We start from the raw sequence: 17,584 nt of genomic DNA on the forward strand, positions 1-17,584 counted from the left end.
GTGCTACTTGATGGTGGCTCAGCCAGAGTCATATGAATATAATATATAAATATTCTCAACACCCCCTCTCGAAGGCTGAACCAGCTTCAACGTTTCAGTCTTCTGACACCCATACATTCTAAGCACTTCTAATGCTTATCCTTCGGTAGTCCCTTGGTTAATATATCTGCAGGCATCTTCTCAGTTGACAAGCATTCGAGGTGAATGTCCCCAGATGAAGGAACCTCTCGTACAAAATGATGTCGCACATCAATTGGCTTAGTCCGAGCGTGGAAAACAGGATTTCCAGCAAGCTTCTGAGCTCCAATGTTGTTGTTACATAGCTGTACAGTCGACACGCTGTGAATACCTATCTCCCTTGCTAGTCGTAATAAGTGCACTGCCTCTTTTGAAGCCTCACTCAAGGCATATATTCAGCCTCCGTTGAGGACAATGCCACTGTCCTTTGTTTCCTGGATTCCCAAGATACGACTCCACCTTACATTGTAAAGGCAAAACCAATGTATGATCTGCGATTGTTGATGCATGCGGCCCAATCAGCCCAATCAGTTAAATTACTGGTATCGCTTTCAAAGGTGATTCCCACGTGAGAAGAACCCTTCAGGTACCTTAGTACCCTCTTTGCCGCTTGCCGGTGTTCTTTGCCAAAAGAATCATTGTATTGGCTTAAGACACTCCCTGCATGTGATATGTCTGGACACGTTGCAGTTGATGGGTACATAAGAGCACCTATGAGCTCTGTGTAGGGAGGCCTCTCACCATCATCCTTGGACCAAGTGCTTGATCTTGACATTTTAACTCCATCTTCAATTGGTGTGTTTGTGGGCTTGCAATCAGACATTCAAAAGCGATCTAAAATGTCCGTAATGTAACCTTCCTGTTTCAAGGTGATACCGGATTCATCTTGAGAAAACTCAATCTCGAGACAGTACTTAATGTCTCCTAGGTCTTTGACCTCAAACAACTTTTGTAGAAATTTGTGGACGTCATCAATTTCTCTCGAGTTCCGTGACAAAACGAAAATGTCATCAACATAAACTATTATTAGGAGAGCATCAGCATCCAAACCCTTCACATAGACGCTCGAATAGCTGGACGTTGGTTTGACACCGAGCTTTAGTAGTTGCTCATTCAAGCATTGGTGCCAACAGTGGCCAGCCTGCTTCAAACCATACAGAGCTTTTTTTAATATGGCACACACAATCCCTGTTCAGCATCTTCAGCATCCTCTTGGCTTCAGCTATGTCTCGGATGTTCGCATTGCTTTCCTGTACGTTGAATTTGAGTATTTCTTCGGTGTAGTTTGGTACCTCCATAAAGATTTCCTCTTCAACAATTCCATTATGCAGTTGGTACATCGAATTGTCGGACATACATTCCATGATGAGCAACGAGTGCAATAGCCAATCGTATTGAGCTTAGTTGTGCTACTGGTGTGAATGTTTCAGTATAATCTATACCTGGCCTCTGGGAAAAACCACTGGCCATGACTCTAGCCTTCCTTCCTTGTGATCTCACCATTTGGTCCGTACTTATTCCTAAGGACTAAACAACTTCTGATTGTCGTCCTATTTTCTGGGCTGTCAGTGAGATTCCAGGTCTTGTTTCTTAGAATGGAGACAAATTCATCTGCCATCTGTTAATGAACGTGTTGAAAATATTTGTAAGAAAGCATTTCAAAGATTGGGTTGCATTACTAGATATTCTAGAGAATTTTCAAACTTAGCTACCTATCGATTGCTGTATGTGTCTATGGTACGCCCTATACTAGAATACTGTACACCTGTTTGGAACCCTTCTCATCAGACCTCTATCCATAGATTAGATTCAGTACAACATAAATTTCTTCGTTTATATTCATTTACAGCAGGATTCTCATATGATGTTGATTATACATCCTTACAACAGTCCTTAAATATGCATAGCCTGTCACAACGCCGTGAATTATTGGATACACTCTTCATTTTTAAATTGCTTCATTCCTTGGTGAATTGTCCACAACTCCTTGCAAAAATTAACGTACATGTACCAGACAGACGCACAAGGTTCAAGAATACATTGTCTACAAATTGGCATGGAACTAACTACGCATTCAGTGGGCCAATTGAACGAATGTCAAGATCTCTAAACAAACTGGATATTGATATATTTAACTGGTCATTGTCAAAGTTGTGAAATCACTTACATAATCTCCAAATTTGACTGTTACTTTCCTGTGATTACTTGTAATATAACCTGTGTATATATCTGTACATATTTTTCTAATACTCCATTGAACTTTCTTTTTAGTGTGTTTTGTTTTGTTTATTCTTCTCTACTGTTATGTAAAATGGTATTACCATTAATAAAGTATTAATTAATTAATTAATTCATTAATTCATTAATCGCCAGCATCCTCTAATTTTTCTCCGGGCCTGAAAATGCCATCTGAATTGGAACCTCAGCCAGACATTCCGAATCAATTTGTCCTCCACAGTGTTCCCGGTAAAGCTTTCGAGGTCTGCCTCGTGTTCCCTAACGAATCATTTTTGGTCTTCCTGGAGCATGTCGAGATTGTTGTATTTCTGGTTCTGGTTCATTTTCAAAACCAAGAAATTCTTCTTTTGAACAATCCGGATCTTTGATGCTTTCTGTACCTTCTGTGTGTCTAGGAGTTATGTTTACATTGATGAAAGGATCAACCTGCTCTGGCTCTATCCTGCGATGATCTTCATCAAAGTGCTCTACAGTTGGGCTCTGACTTGGGAAAATATCATGATTATTTTTGCTCTTTTCTATCTCCTCTCAAATTCTAGACATCACGTGAGATTTCCACTTGTCGTTCCTGTGGTATCCAAATTCTGAAATTTTTGGACTGCTCTGCATATCTGAGGAATATGCCCTTTTTTCCTCGAGGGTCGAATTTTCCTCTGTTTGGTGATTGATTTGGGCAGTAGGTCTTCTTACATCCAAATTTTTCAAATTGACAAACACTTGGAACTTTTCCGGTCCAGGCTTCATGAGTTCGTCCACCCAGTTTACTTATAGGGCACCTGTTCCTAATGTAATTAACTGTTGCAACAGCCTCTGCGTAGAAAGGAGGAGGAAGTCTGGACTACATTAATAAACATCTGGCCATCTCAACGAGTGTACGGTTTTTCCTTTCTGCTACTCCACTATATTCCAGGTTACGCAGAATCGTCAGGCGTCGTAGGATCCCACAGCTCTTCAACAGTGTGTCGAATTGGGAATTCACTTACTCTGTACCATTATCAGACTGCAGAATCTTTATCTTTGCCTTTTTTCTGTGTTTCCAAACATTTTTGAAGTCCTGAAACCATTAACGACTTCATTTTTCTGACGATGAAAATTCTCTTCGCACCATCCAGTCGCATCGTCGACGAATGTGATGAACCCGCATTTCCATTCGAGGAAACCCTCTTAGGGCCACAAATATCGGAATGAATTAATTCCCCCGTTTCCATTCTCCTATCGGACTTCGTCTTAAAGGGACACGTGTCATCTCTCCTTGGAGACAGATACCACATTCAAAATCCTCTTCAGTGTCGATGACTTAGATTCCCTTTATCCTTTTATCCTTCACTGCCTCACGTATATTTGTTAAGTTTAGATGTCCCAATCGAATGTGCCAGTCCATAATAGATCCTTTTGGCGTGTCTTGAGCTTCGGTGTACGACCCATTAACTTAATAAAGTCCGTCTTTCCTATGCGCTATGAATAAGGTACTATCGTTCTCATCTGTAACTTGAGCGGATGTTTTGTCAAACACTACACGGTGATCTCTGTCTACGATCTTCCTGACTGAGAGTAGATTAGTATGAAGATCAGGTACGTATAATGTATCACATAGGTTGAAACTTTTATCATGACCATCAATGCTCACTGACATTGTCACAACACCTTTTGCACTTATTTTGGTTGTAGAACTGTTGGCTAACTTCAAATTGTTAGAAACATCGGATTCTACTTGTGAAAATAGTCCAGAGTTTTACACATGTGCGATGTACAGCCGCTGTCAAAGCACCACACTGTATCTGTGTCCCAGTCCATTACGAACTTGCACGAGTTCAGTTCTGATGTAATATATAGCAAGGTACTTCCTTCGGTATTGTGAGCATTGGCATGATCATTTTTACTCGATTTGCATTCCATCTTTTTACAATGATAACAACAAAGAGAAGTGGATCCTCCCTTTTCGCCTTTATCGACTTACAGTAGCTTCTGGGCTTTCTATAATTCTCGTTCTTGTATTTTTGTTCAACAGTCATACAGTTTTGCATCATGTTGTTTCGGTCACTGCTCCTCGCGTCACTTTCTTAGACAATTTTTATGCGTAATACCTCGGGCTTTGGAAGTTCATCGCGAGTAATATGGATAACAAATGATCGTTGATTGCTACATTCATACCATTGAGCTTGTCTACAGCATCGAAAAATCTCTGCAGATGATTGCGTACATCCCCATCTTCACTCATTCTTTAAAGCCCGATCTGCTTTAATGATGTTGCTTTCCGCGCTGGTCCCTTTGATTGGTAAATCGACTCTAGTTTTAGCCACAGTTCGCGCAAAGTGACACAGTCTTTTACCTGTTTCAATTCGGAGGGTTGAATCGCCAAGATGATATCTGACATTGCTTCATTGTCACGTTTTTCCCAATCTGTAATAGCGGCCGCGTTCTTGCTGACCGGTTCAGGCTTAACCTTTATCCCAGCTACATACGCCCACGTACGATTTTTTACTTTACAAATAAAAGTATTTATAAAACCCTCCTTATCAATACATAAACATAAACAAATAAAGACTTTTATTTGTAAAGTGACGACCATCAATACGGAATGAGATTTATAACTTGAAATGATTTTTTACCAACACAGCCTTCATGTGAATTTTCCACGTGTCAAAGTTGTCCTTTGACAATGTCTTGATGCGCACCATACTTGAAGTGTTCATCCTCACACCTATTTCTTCGCAGAAGACACTTGACTAAATGTTTAACTCAACCTCACCACTGTGCGTGACATGATGTTTTCACGCGTCTATTTTTCAGTGTATTTTATCACTCCTCATTTAATCACCTTCCAAACGCGCATCCTGGGCTCATAACTTGTTGAAAAGGCACGATGTTTTGGAACGTAATAAGGTCAGCACAGTTTTTATTAGAATGACACTATTTATTACATACGTAAATCACAGATGGATGCAGTGAAAAACAATAGACAAGGAGATGACAATCATGACATGTCAGAATGGAAAAAGAAACCGTAGTGTGTAGGTGGCGCTATTTGATGGTGGCTCAGCCAGTCATATGAATATATATAAATATTCTTAAAAGTTTGTTATCAAATTGGAATGATGTACATGATGAACTATATTAACATTTGAAGGGTGTAGGGGAAGAAATTGATAACCACCATTTTACAAATTTTACAGGAGATGAAAAACAAACTTTGAAACGCTATAGTGTTTAGATATATTGACGTAAATCTCTTTTAAACTAATAATTTAATAGACTGACATGTTGGCTACATGTTTTCAAAGGATCCTTATGATGTGTAGTAATAACAAATATGTAATAGTTTTAAAAACAGCTTGAGTACATAATCTGCAGTGGAAGAAACACGTAACTCCTAGACTTAACAAGGTCTTCCATTGAAATCAATATTACCTGAATTTCCATGGATTTTTTTATGTATAACTTGCTCCATCTTCTATGAGTGCTTGTTGCCATAATTATGGCTGTTGACCATAGGGGAAGGATGATGACTCCACCGGAACTCGAACACAGAAGCTCTCAATTTCTGGCCAGGTGCTCTGACCACTGAGCTGTGAAATCAGGACACTTTATCTGCTTGGATCAGGTACTTGTTGCAGTGACAACAATACCATCCTGGGTTCAAGTCCCAGTGGGGTCAGCTTTTTCCACTGTGGTAGGAATCTATAAGGCATCTGCTACACATAGAATGGAGGGTGGCGCAGGTTAGATTTACAATGTCGTCAGCTGTAGATCAAAGTTAATTTTAAGACAAATTTTCTCCCTCACGCACTGACAGGGAATCGAAACATGTTTGCAGAGGTGAGAATTCACTTAATTATCTCGTCCGAAAAAGTTAATTGTTACCAGTGTACGGCACATTATGAAACCCAATAATAGTATTTCTCACATTGTTGTTACATCTTAATGTGGAAGGTTTGTGAAATACTCAGCTGCTTGGAGGCTGCAGTGGCCTTTCAAACTTAGAATGTCATTGTACTTCTCACAAGACACTGGCAATAGATCTGCAAGCAAAAAAGTAAAGGGTGATAATTTTTCTGAGAGATTTATATAATGAAATACCATAATATAGCCAAAGTTGTATACAAAAATAGTATCTTAACTGTATACAGTGTTTCAGGTAAAGTGAATTGACCCTCTTGGTAGCTCCGGTTTCTGCACCCTCTTACTTTTGGGTTGTAGTATTGCTGCTTCTAGCCATCCACCATTATAAGTTGTTCTGTAGAGAACCAAAGTAGTGTGCTGCTGCAGTACGTCATATTCCTTCACAGGTCTGGTTGGAAATGGCAATTTCTTTTTGTACAACCCTTCCAAATGACGTGTCCAGCTTTTGATCATTTCTTGAGTTACTTCTTCAACATGAAGAGGAGAAGGTTTCCTGCAAGAATTCTTAAATACATTCATCCAGTGTTCTTGAATTTCTGCTGTGGGTTTCTGATTCACCAAACCGGTATTCTTACCACATTCCAAGTATGAGTGACCTCGTATGGAAAGGTGATCTTGATGGACTTGAATCTTTTCTCAATATGCATCAAGTGGTGGAAAAGTCTAAATATAGTAATATTTTTGTTTTGTCCTCCACATGAGTCACAAAACACTTTCAGTACTGAAACATTTTTGTCCAAATAATTATAAACAAAATGGTGGAGAAACAAAGACAATTTATCATCCCCTTTTTACCTACAGTCTCGGGATACATGTAAAAAACACTCTTTCCACTAGATAAAACATGGACAATGAAAGCATAAATGGAAATATGCGTCATTGGTTGTTATGTTTGGAAATGCCAGGCGCAAAGGAAACATGAGTGGAGTTGACAAGTTCTTCCCCTCTTCAGTTGGCGTTACATTTTCACCTCCTGTACAGATATTTTTATTTGTTCAATATCTCTGGACTGATCATGTTGTTTTCCTTGACAATCTACAATCAACTTGTGAAAATTTGAATTTATAATTCCACCTTTACAATACTGTAATTGTCTTTATTAAAAATACTACATTAAATTATCTCTTGAAATGTTTCGTCCTCTTATGGGACATCTTCAGTAACAAATACAAAACATTCAAAATAAGGTGAGGACACATTGAAATGAGTGAATAAAAAGTCTTTGTATTCTGTGGCGCGGCGTGATAGCATCTTGTCGATCTTCAATGTTAAAATGGTGCGGCCTGAACATGATCTGAAGCATGAAGTCCAGTTAAAGTCCAGTTAAAATCACAGATTAAATTGTTGTTCAATACAATGAATTTTCAATTATAAAATAACATGAGTGGCTGTGCAAATAAAATTATACGCATATTGTACATAAAACAGTGTGGTGGTAATGCCACATTAAAATAGCTTTCTTTGTATATACACAGTTCAAAGAAATTAGGGGGATAAGTTTTTGTACGTATGCCATGCTCCGCAAAACAATACCTCACATCCAGGTATATTACCAACTAAACTTTTATTTTTTACCATTGAAGTATACAAAATAACATCAATGGATTCGCGTTCATTTTCAGAACACAAACATAAATGTTCAAATAGGGGTGAAAACAAAGTGATAACAGTCTTCTAGGATGGAATTTTGTCATAGTTGGACAGCTGTCGACGAAGGTCACGTTGCGGTATCAGGTCCCATTCTTTAGTGAGAGCTTGTTCGAGGTCTTGGAGAGTCTGTGGTGGAACAGGACGTGCACGAACACTTCTCACAAGCCTATCCCACACATCCTCGATGGGATTAAGGTCAGGACTTACTGCTGGCCATTCCACCTCTTGAATGTTCAGTTCTCGCAAGACAGCTCTGGTGATGCGCGCTACACGAGCCCTGGCATTGTCGTGCATGAGTACGAATTCAGGGCCAACACCGTATGCAGCAACCGACACATGCTGTAGCAGTAGCTGCTCAATGTACCTTGCAGTAGTAAGATTACCACAGACGACGACAAGATCCGTACGTTACATGTTATATGTTACATGTTATAAATCTCATTTTTGGTCCATACGACCATCAATACTGATGCCACCCGACACTGTCACAGAACCTTGTCCGAATCGGTCACCTTCCTGGACAACATTTGGCATGTACTGCTCACCACGGCATCTCCATACATGTTGATGTCCATCACTCTGTGTCAGGGGAAATCTGGAGTTGTCTGTGAACAACACAGGTCTCCATTGGCAGAGTTACCACTTGACTGGGTACGGGCAAACAGAAGGTGAGCTGCGCGATATTGCTGCGTTAAATGGGGCACTCAAACAGGACATCTGGGTTGTAAGGACACTTCTCTTAACCTGTTCCTTACTGTCTGGTCAGACATCATGACTCCAGTCACCCTTCTGAAATCTTGTTGCAGTTCTCTGGCAGTTGCTGAACGACGCCGCAACACACAGATGGTCAGATATCGGTCATCCTATGGGGTTGTCATGTGTCCACGACCTTGTCCAACCTTCCTTGTGAACTGGCCTGTCTCACTGTAGCGATTCCACAAGTGGTGAATAACTGACGGAGAGACATTGAGATCCACAGCAACACGACGAAAAGTCCTGTATCAAATTGACGGCCCTTTTGACTTGAACCTCGTTACGATGTCTCATGGGATGTGCTGGTTAACGTACAACGTGCTCAGAGGGCCGTTGTAGTCTGTGTACCTCACAACAACACACGGGCGCATCGCTGTTCATTTTGTTTTGAGGGGTCACCTGGCAGTTTAATGCATGGCTACGCCTAAAGATGGAGTATAACTTCGATTTGACATACCTTGAGTAGCTAAGGTCTCAAGGTATGCTGTACGACCATTGGAACCTCATCTACCAATTTAAAGTTCACATACCAGACATTACAAAACATGTTCCCCTAATTATTTTGAACTTTGTAGTTATAACTTAATATAGAACACTGCTTCCTACAGTACAACAAAGCCTAAGCCTGCCTAATATTTTCAGCCACAACTTCAATTATTCAGTTTTCTTGTATTTCATACATAGCACACTATCTGCCTAATAGAATCCTTGCACCAAATGCTAACATGTGTTCTTGAAGAGAAAAGAAACCAATAAGGCTGAGAGAATCAAAACGTCAGTATTAGAGATACTAGATTTTAAAAAAAAAATACTTGTTTACAAATGTAATTATAAATGTAGCACAGTGCATGAAAGTATACGTATTTACCTCAATTCATTTGCAATTTGAAGTCTCCGGGGTTGCTACTCATCAGATATGTCAGTCCAAAATCGTTCAAAAGATACCTTGTCGGTAAAAGTAGGAAACAAAGCCTTACTAATGACAAAAAGTGAGTAATAACATATGCTTGCACACGGGTCAGGCCGCAGGGTGGTAGTGGTCATTTATGTAACATATGTAGGCACATGATTTTTTCCTATTTATGTTCAATTTCACAAAATGGAAACAACTTTTTTGCGTTATTTCACGAAATAGGGCTACCCCACTTTAATTTTGCTTTTAATCCTTTCCTAATGTTATTCATGAAAAGTTTAACTAGTGAGATATGGGAATTATTTATGTGAAAGATAGATAAATAAAGAGAAGCAATATTGATAACCATTCATTATTCCTTATGTAATATTGATTAGAACTATAATATAGCCCTAATTGCTTTACCCTACATGGCCACAGCTTTCACCCTATATGCCATACCATTAAGGGAATTTTTTTTTTAATGTTAAGAATTTCATGTTTGGTCCGTATTGAATAGAGATTACAAAACAATAAGTTAAATTTTACAAGATCCACCTTATCTATACAAGATATGTTGTTGATAAAAATTACATCATTTATTAAATGCTACTGGTTTCAACATCCATAAATGTCATCATAGCCAAATAGGGTCGTCATACAAAGATACACATTAAAGTTAAAACACATAAAATTGACCCTCATAGTTAAAATTATCTATAACAAGTTAAAATATAAAGCATATTTATGCTAAATGTCCAGGTTTGATTATATAATTAGTACAAGATTGACAACTTGTTAGTCACTAATAAAATAAAAATCTGAAGTTGGGAAGCCTCGTAGAAATAAGTTTGAAGTCATTGTCAGTATTACATTTTTTTAGATTTGGGTGCTTTGTATAGCATTGGCATGAACGTATGTAGAGAAATGTATGCTTATTGCGATGCAGTAATGTTAAATACGTTGAAAGAATTGGATGATGTTCCTCTGTGAGCGTAAATACAATATTAAGTCACTAGATAAAACATATAAAAGCCATCTTCGTAAGTACAATGTTATGTCGTATTTCTTTGGAGTGAGTGGATCTTGTGACTGGAACTGTATGTTGAAGAAGTTATAAAATATTCTCGATCCAATGCAGGCCTGTAGTATGAAAGATAAAAAAGAGTTAACTCGGATAGTAGAAATGGGGCCCGTTTATCGCCCCTCCCCCTCCTCCTACCTAACACTCCTCCCTCTCCGCACTTGTGTGTGCTATTTAGTTTTTTAATATATTTTTCAAATTATGTTAGTAGGTTCCTGATACTAGTAAATAAAAATAAATTAATTTTTCATTATGAAAGTATTATTTATTTTTCCTAGAAATTGCCCATTCTTTGGATTAGGCACTATGTGTTAATTGCATTTTAGTTTTTACAAGTGCTTTTGCTTCCATTGTAATGATTATTTTGATAGTAGCAGTATTACCAGGAGAGTTATATACAGTGCATTAACATGTGTTTTTTTATTCCACATTCTTATTATGGACGTCTTTTCTTGTCATTGTCAGTAAGTTTTTGTAACATGCTGGTATTTGTATTTACCACTCTGACACTTTACAATCTGTTGCATGGAAATTCAGGAATTTTGTTTATTTTTTAGTTGCAGAGTGATATAGTTTTGGATGGTCAAGATCCGGGATTGCATCGGCTTGCCAAGGTAAGCTGAGTGAAGTTTATTAGTAGAGAATGAATTTTGTTATTTCATTCAAACATCACACTAATTGCTTCTGCAATTTCTGCTGTAGGCTGTTGATCTATCAAGTCTGGATGCTAGTGAGGAGGATAAGATACAGGCTATGATGACCCAGTCGACTCAGGATTATAATCCTTCAAAGTATGTACCTCTTGACTTTGTAAATCTGTTCATTTTATTCAAGAAAATATGCTAGTACACTGTTCTAGCATATATACCTTTCATTTACTCTGTTAGAAGGCTAAGTACTTTCAAAGTTTATTCCTGGTTATCTCTGTAGCACGTGCTCTGCTTCCAGGCTTCTTAATTTAAATCATTAAGGTTGCATAATGTGGAACGATGTTGTCTCATGTCTCATTATGATTGTGTTGTACTGTAGCTATGATCACAGTATCAATAGTCATGTGAAATTATGAATTTGCTTTTGGGGGGAACATATATCTGCTTATCATATATGTTCAAGAAATGAACAAAAATACTGATTTATGTTATATTTTTTAGTAATATTTTATATTTGGTTTTGAAAACAATATCTGATTGAAAGAATAATTTTTATTATTTACTGATATTGCCTAATATAGCTATTTATTTATTTATTTATTTTCAGTTATATGAAAATACGGGGTGCTAATCAAATGGGTGAAGTCCCTTCAAATTATCGCTGTTACAAGTGTCATCAGCCAGGACATTGGATTAAAAATTGTCCTCTTGGTACAAATACGGTAAGATATACAAAATTTTGATAAGTTTGTTGGAAAAGTATTCAGCATCGACTAGTCAATTTCGTACTCCTTGGAGTATATTCGATAAAAGATTGTAGCCGCTGTATTCACAGTACCATCTATGCTGGTTCCCTTCTGATTTGCTGTCTTTGAATCCTGTTTAATATTTCTGTAAATAATGTAGCGGCCAAACTGATCCTGTACAATTGGTCCTGTACTATTGAACACGTTACCTGTAACTGATAATATTTCAAGCTTAAGTAATTGACACGCCCCCTCCACAAGTGATAATAAAATGGTGTCCAGCTAGTGACACCATGGGGTAAGCGTATCACAACAAGGAAGCAATAAAATTAAAATGCAACCAAAACACCAAAATAAAAGTTAAAACAAATGTGGAAGACTGAATATATAACACAAGGGGACCCATTTCCCAAGGAAAAAAAAAGGGGTGGAATCAACAAGGGGAACCAGAACAAGCATCTACAAGAAAACACGTACACCCTTTTAAAAAAAACAATACTATAATTAACTCAAACATCACTACAAACTATTACATCATTAGTACCAAATAACTATATGAAAAGGATTCATTTGTCTAGCTAGAAAAAAAACTTAAGTTTCAAGTGAATGAAAATAAATTCATAGGGCTAAGTCATATCTACAATACCATTTTAAAATAATTTGGGTTAAATTTAGTGCTTGGTAAATAAGAATTAAAATAAGTTTGGTAAATTTTTGCTTGGTAAATAAGAAAAATATAATTTGTAAATACTAAGGTGAGGTTTTTAACAATAAATATACTCTCTCTTAATATGAATAACTAAATAAATAAATAATTTAGGTAAATTGTACTAAATCAACAAAAACATAATATTTTTGAAAATGAAATACGAACCTTAGGGACCTAATTAATAAAGGAGCTCCATAAATAAAACTAAATGTATCATTTTACCTGATATCTACATTTAAAATAAATTAATTTTCTAAGGATCATTATTAGTGGAAGGTTCGAACACCGAACGCATAGTAGAAAATGCTAAATGCAAAACGCGTCGCCCGAATAAATCACAAGGGCATCACTGGCCAAAAATACCAGTCACTTAGCACATCCCCAAAAAAGAACCGAATAACATAGTAAAATTTAGCATCACCAAAATAAAACCACCAACAGAAGGAAACGAGAAGACATCGTTCATCTGCCGTACACTTGAAGAGAGAATCGGTCAGGTAATACCAAAATTAGTAATCACATACTCAAATACACACTCGTAAGAGAGCAATAACAATGGGCCTAACCCCACGGAATACAGAAGCAGACTCCCATGCGATAAGATAATAACAATAATAACAACAATAATACAACGGTTACGTAGCGACCAGACAGAGATAAGAACCGATAACCAACAATGACAACAGCAACGGATAGAAGAGATAAGGGAACCCAACAAAGCAAGAAAGATGAACGTAATAAGCCTTCCATTAACAATGTCCTTACATACTACAGAAACACTACTCGTAAAATGAATCACAATGAAATTTTGTTGTCGCAAATAGTCCAAAATATACTTGTCTAGCAAAATATTTAATAATAATAATAATACACTATTTGGGAAAATTAGTGTCGGTGGAGGTTGCTCGATGCACCATTCAAAAGTTCCCTTACTGAGGAGAAACGAACCCGTAATAAAATGAAGAAGAAAAAAAAAGAACAAGAAGTCACAATATAACGTCGCACACTGGCAGAATTTACAAGCACGGCAGCAATAATTCAAATGAAACACAAGCATGAAGGGAACGTCACAAGAAACACACCAAATTAAGCAGAAATAAAATAATAAATATGAAAAATAAAATGGAAAAGACCCAAACACACACAGGATTTAACGGTCGTAACAGTGCACATACAACGGCTCCAATATACAAGAGCACATGGCGGAAAGAACAGACCTAAACGACGCCTCGCAAAAATAAGTAGTTCATACTACAAGGCGCCCACAAAATTTAGCAAACATATCCACAAATAAAAAGAAGTAGTACTTACATGAATGACGAACACAAACACAAACTAATTCGTAAGTGAACAATGCATCGAGCAACACCATGTCACACGACTAAATTAACTCAACCTTAACTGCTACATACTTTACGTCAAATTAAAATACAATAAATATTTATATGTACAACTAATCCCTAGCAAGGGATTCACCACACTGTTTTATCCTATTCCCGTGGGAAGTAAATGCATCCTGCAATATAACGTAGGCATTACAAGCTATCTGACACCAGTCAGTTCAAAATGCCGTCAAGCAAGCCAGCAGTCGTAATCAGACTGCTCAGCGCATGGAGCACAGGCGTGAAAGTAGAGTCAGGCGCTATCTGTCTAACAGCGTTCAAACTCACTACAGGTTCCATAGCGTGCCGATAGGTCGCGTTAATGTACACTTCAGGCAGTTGAAGGCACTATGTTACCAACCTAGGAATGTCAAATGTGCCTAGCAAACGACCCAGCAACACATACGAAAAGTCCAAATATATTATACAGATACGAAGACGTACACCGACAGATTTCAAGTTTATTTATTAATTGTAACGCCACATAATGTACCTAATATTCAGCAATGTTCATATGTATTAGAGCATTAAGTCTTTAGGTTTTTTTTAAACGAGAAATTACCAGCGTTTCATCCCAGTGCAGCAGTGGGCTCATCACTTGGAATGCTGCATCTTTCCAAGATGCTGGCGCTAGTACGCCGTTGAGACACCACTGCAAGCGTCCTATGTAGGGCAATACAGTGACGGTGCACTAGGGGAAGCGTGCACCTCCACTTGTATAAATGCCTGCCTTTGGCCTAATCAAAAAATAAGGTTCCTAGAAAGAAACCATAATTTAATTTTGTCGATTGCAGATGTTAAAAATTCAAGCTCTTAAGTCTTTAGGCTTTTTCAATTACGAAATTACCAGCGTTTCACCCCATTGCAGCAGCGGGCTCATCACAATTGAAAATCCTAAAGACTTATTTGCAATCCATGAAATTCAATTATGGTTTCTTTCTAGGAACCTTATTTTTTTCATATGTATTTTCAATACATCAGCTGCACAATAATTAACTATACACCACCACCACCACCACCACCACCACCACCACCACCACCACCACCACCACCCTAATCGATCCAGTTCTTCCTTGGATGACCCCTTCATCTTTCTCAGGCTACACCGTAGCTGTTCTTTGTGAGTTCATTCTTTTGAGATGACCAAACCATTTCAGCCTGGCTTTGGCACTGATCTCACTAACGGGGTTTTTCACTGGGACAAGATGGCATACCTCGCCGTTTTGTATTTTGTCCCTCTTTGTCTCCTGAATTGTAGTTCTTAAAAACTTCATTTCCACTGCTTGTATTTTGCTGATATTTCTGTTGGTTTGGGTGCAGTTTTCTACCATAGAGTTAGTAAATGATACACTAGAGGTAGCATTGGCACCACTGTCTATGAGAGAATCACTGTAGCGAGCGGAGCATGTTGAAATCGCAGCCGTTTGGCAAAAAGCTCACTTTGCTGTACTCATCAGTGTAAATAAGGGACTTTTAAAAACTGTGTGGATATAATCTTCATTCTCAGTTGCGTTCCTTCTCTCCAGTCAAAAAGAAAGCCCAAAAAGCATAAATACAGGAGAAATGCGTGATAAAAGAAGAGGACCGTGTTCAGGTGCAGTTAAGTAACACAAAATCAATTTACTGTTCATATTAAGTCTTCTAACAACATGCGTTTAGAATGGGGGTGCGTATATTTCACTATTTTTTGTGTAAATGACCAGGACTTTGGTATAATTCTGCCCAACGACTGAAAATGTCTTCTCTTCTACGAAGCGGATGTGCAAGTTTTTAGGCCTTAAAATGTTAGCAAGATTTTGGGGTAAAGCAGACAGAATATTATCCTTGCCGGTTTAAACCCTAGCTTTCTGAGCACAAGTTTGCAGTTTCGAGCCTGGCTCAGTCCGGTGATATTTGAAGGTGCTCAGATATGTCAGCCTCTTGTAGATAGATTTACCGGCACATGAAGGAACTCCTGTGGGAAAAAATTCAGACATCTCAGCGTTTCCGAAAACCGTGCAATTACTTAGTGGGACGTAAAGCCAATATTACTGTTATTATTGTTGATGTTTTCTAAACGTGATTACAAGTGGAAATATGACACTCGGTTGTGGTTTCAGCCTATTATGGAGTTTTAATTTAGTTTTTCTGAAATGTATCATTTGCTTTAAGATTTTAATTTGTAAGATGATTTCTGTTAATGGTAAATTATATGATCGAAGAGAACTGAAAAAATACTTATAATATTTTTTATAATTTACTTTACATCGCACTGACACAGATAGGCCTTATGGCGACAATGTGATAGGAAAGTACTATTAGTGAGAAGGAAGCGCCCGTGGGCTTCATTAAGGTACAGCCCCAGTATTTACCCGGTGTGAAAATGGGAAACCATAGAAAACCATCTTCGGGGCTGCTGACAGTGGGGTTTGAACCCACTAGTTCCCGAAAGCAAGCTTACAGCTGCGTGGCCCTAACCGCGCGGCCAACTCGCTCGGTCAATTATTTATTATGTGTGTATATAGTCCTATATGACATTTAAAGGAATAATAATATTGACGTAAGTAAATGACTCATATGTTCACGCGGTGTTGCATGTCTAATCTCTTTGCTTGTGGCTTTACGTTGCATTGACACAGATAGGTCTTACGGCGACGGTGGGATAGGAAAGGCCTAGGAGTTGGATTTTATTTCACAGGTTTCCTTTTTGTTGTTATTGAAGATTATTGTTATTGTTACAGGAGTTTGTAAATATTTAACTTATGTGTTCTCTAGTCTGCTGTGAGGCAGGCAATTTTTATCTCACTATATGATCATACTTAAGTTGTAGACTGCTTTTTGAACATGTCTTCATATTCTCAATAAAGCTAAATTATAGAGCCTAGGTTTCTCAAGAGACAGATTGTCACGTGATTCTCGTCTTTTGAGTCTGGCCTTCTTATCATACATACAATGTTCAAACACATCAGTTACAAACATGGCCCTTATACTGTATTAAAGTGAGGGACATGATCATTTTCGAGGTATCGCTAGTGTATTTTTGTAATAGTCTATTTTTCTGTCTTCTTATTCAGTCTGCTAAGAGTCACCTATGGGTTATCCAAAGGATTTGTGTAGATTGTTCAGTTTTTATACTGAAGTATATTTTAATATTACCACAGTCTTGATATTATGTATATTTGTCGCGTGTGTACATGGTAATGGGTGTAAGGTGTTATTAATTTTGAAGCTGTCATTAATTTTGTAGGGCGGATGTTTTTATGTGTACGAAATGTAAGTTAATGTTTAAATTCCATACGATCTTCTCGTCAAGCTGAGGCGCACCCACAATATGACGGTAAGCACATGGACATGTCTTCCCCAAGCTTCTGCGCAGCCAGCGGTGATGGGCCTTGGGCTCTACAATATCAAAAGGACCTATTGATGTGCCAGAACAAGAAAAGCTCACAAGGCGCTTTTAAACAACAACAATATACAGTTCCTTCTCTCCTTTGAGATGTATTTTACAAGACTATCATCAAGATTTTAATATGTTATTAAATTTTTTAACTTACACTTAGTCAAAAACTCATCATTAGAATGA

At 37.9% G+C, this 17,584-nt stretch overlaps 1 protein-coding gene across 2 annotated transcripts in view; it reads left to right on the forward strand.

Moving 5' to 3' along the window:
* The window catches only part of snama (something that sticks like glue), a 651,651-nt gene that overhangs the window by 129,296 nt on the left and 504,771 nt on the right, over window positions 1-17,584 (forward strand). For both annotated transcript variants that reach the window (XM_067149701.2, XM_067149702.2), the window contains exons 5-7: window positions 11,093-11,149; window positions 11,238-11,326; window positions 11,793-11,907. In XM_067149701.2, the coding sequence (XP_067005802.2) occupies window positions 11,093-11,149; window positions 11,238-11,326; window positions 11,793-11,907 (261 nt within the window). The remainder of the gene's footprint in view (window positions 1-11,092; window positions 11,150-11,237; window positions 11,327-11,792; window positions 11,908-17,584) is intronic.

This window comes from Anabrus simplex, chromosome 6, assembly GCF_040414725.1.
Source record: "Anabrus simplex isolate iqAnaSimp1 chromosome 6, ASM4041472v1, whole genome shotgun sequence".
NCBI lineage: Eukaryota > Metazoa > Arthropoda > Insecta > Orthoptera > Tettigoniidae > Anabrus > Anabrus simplex.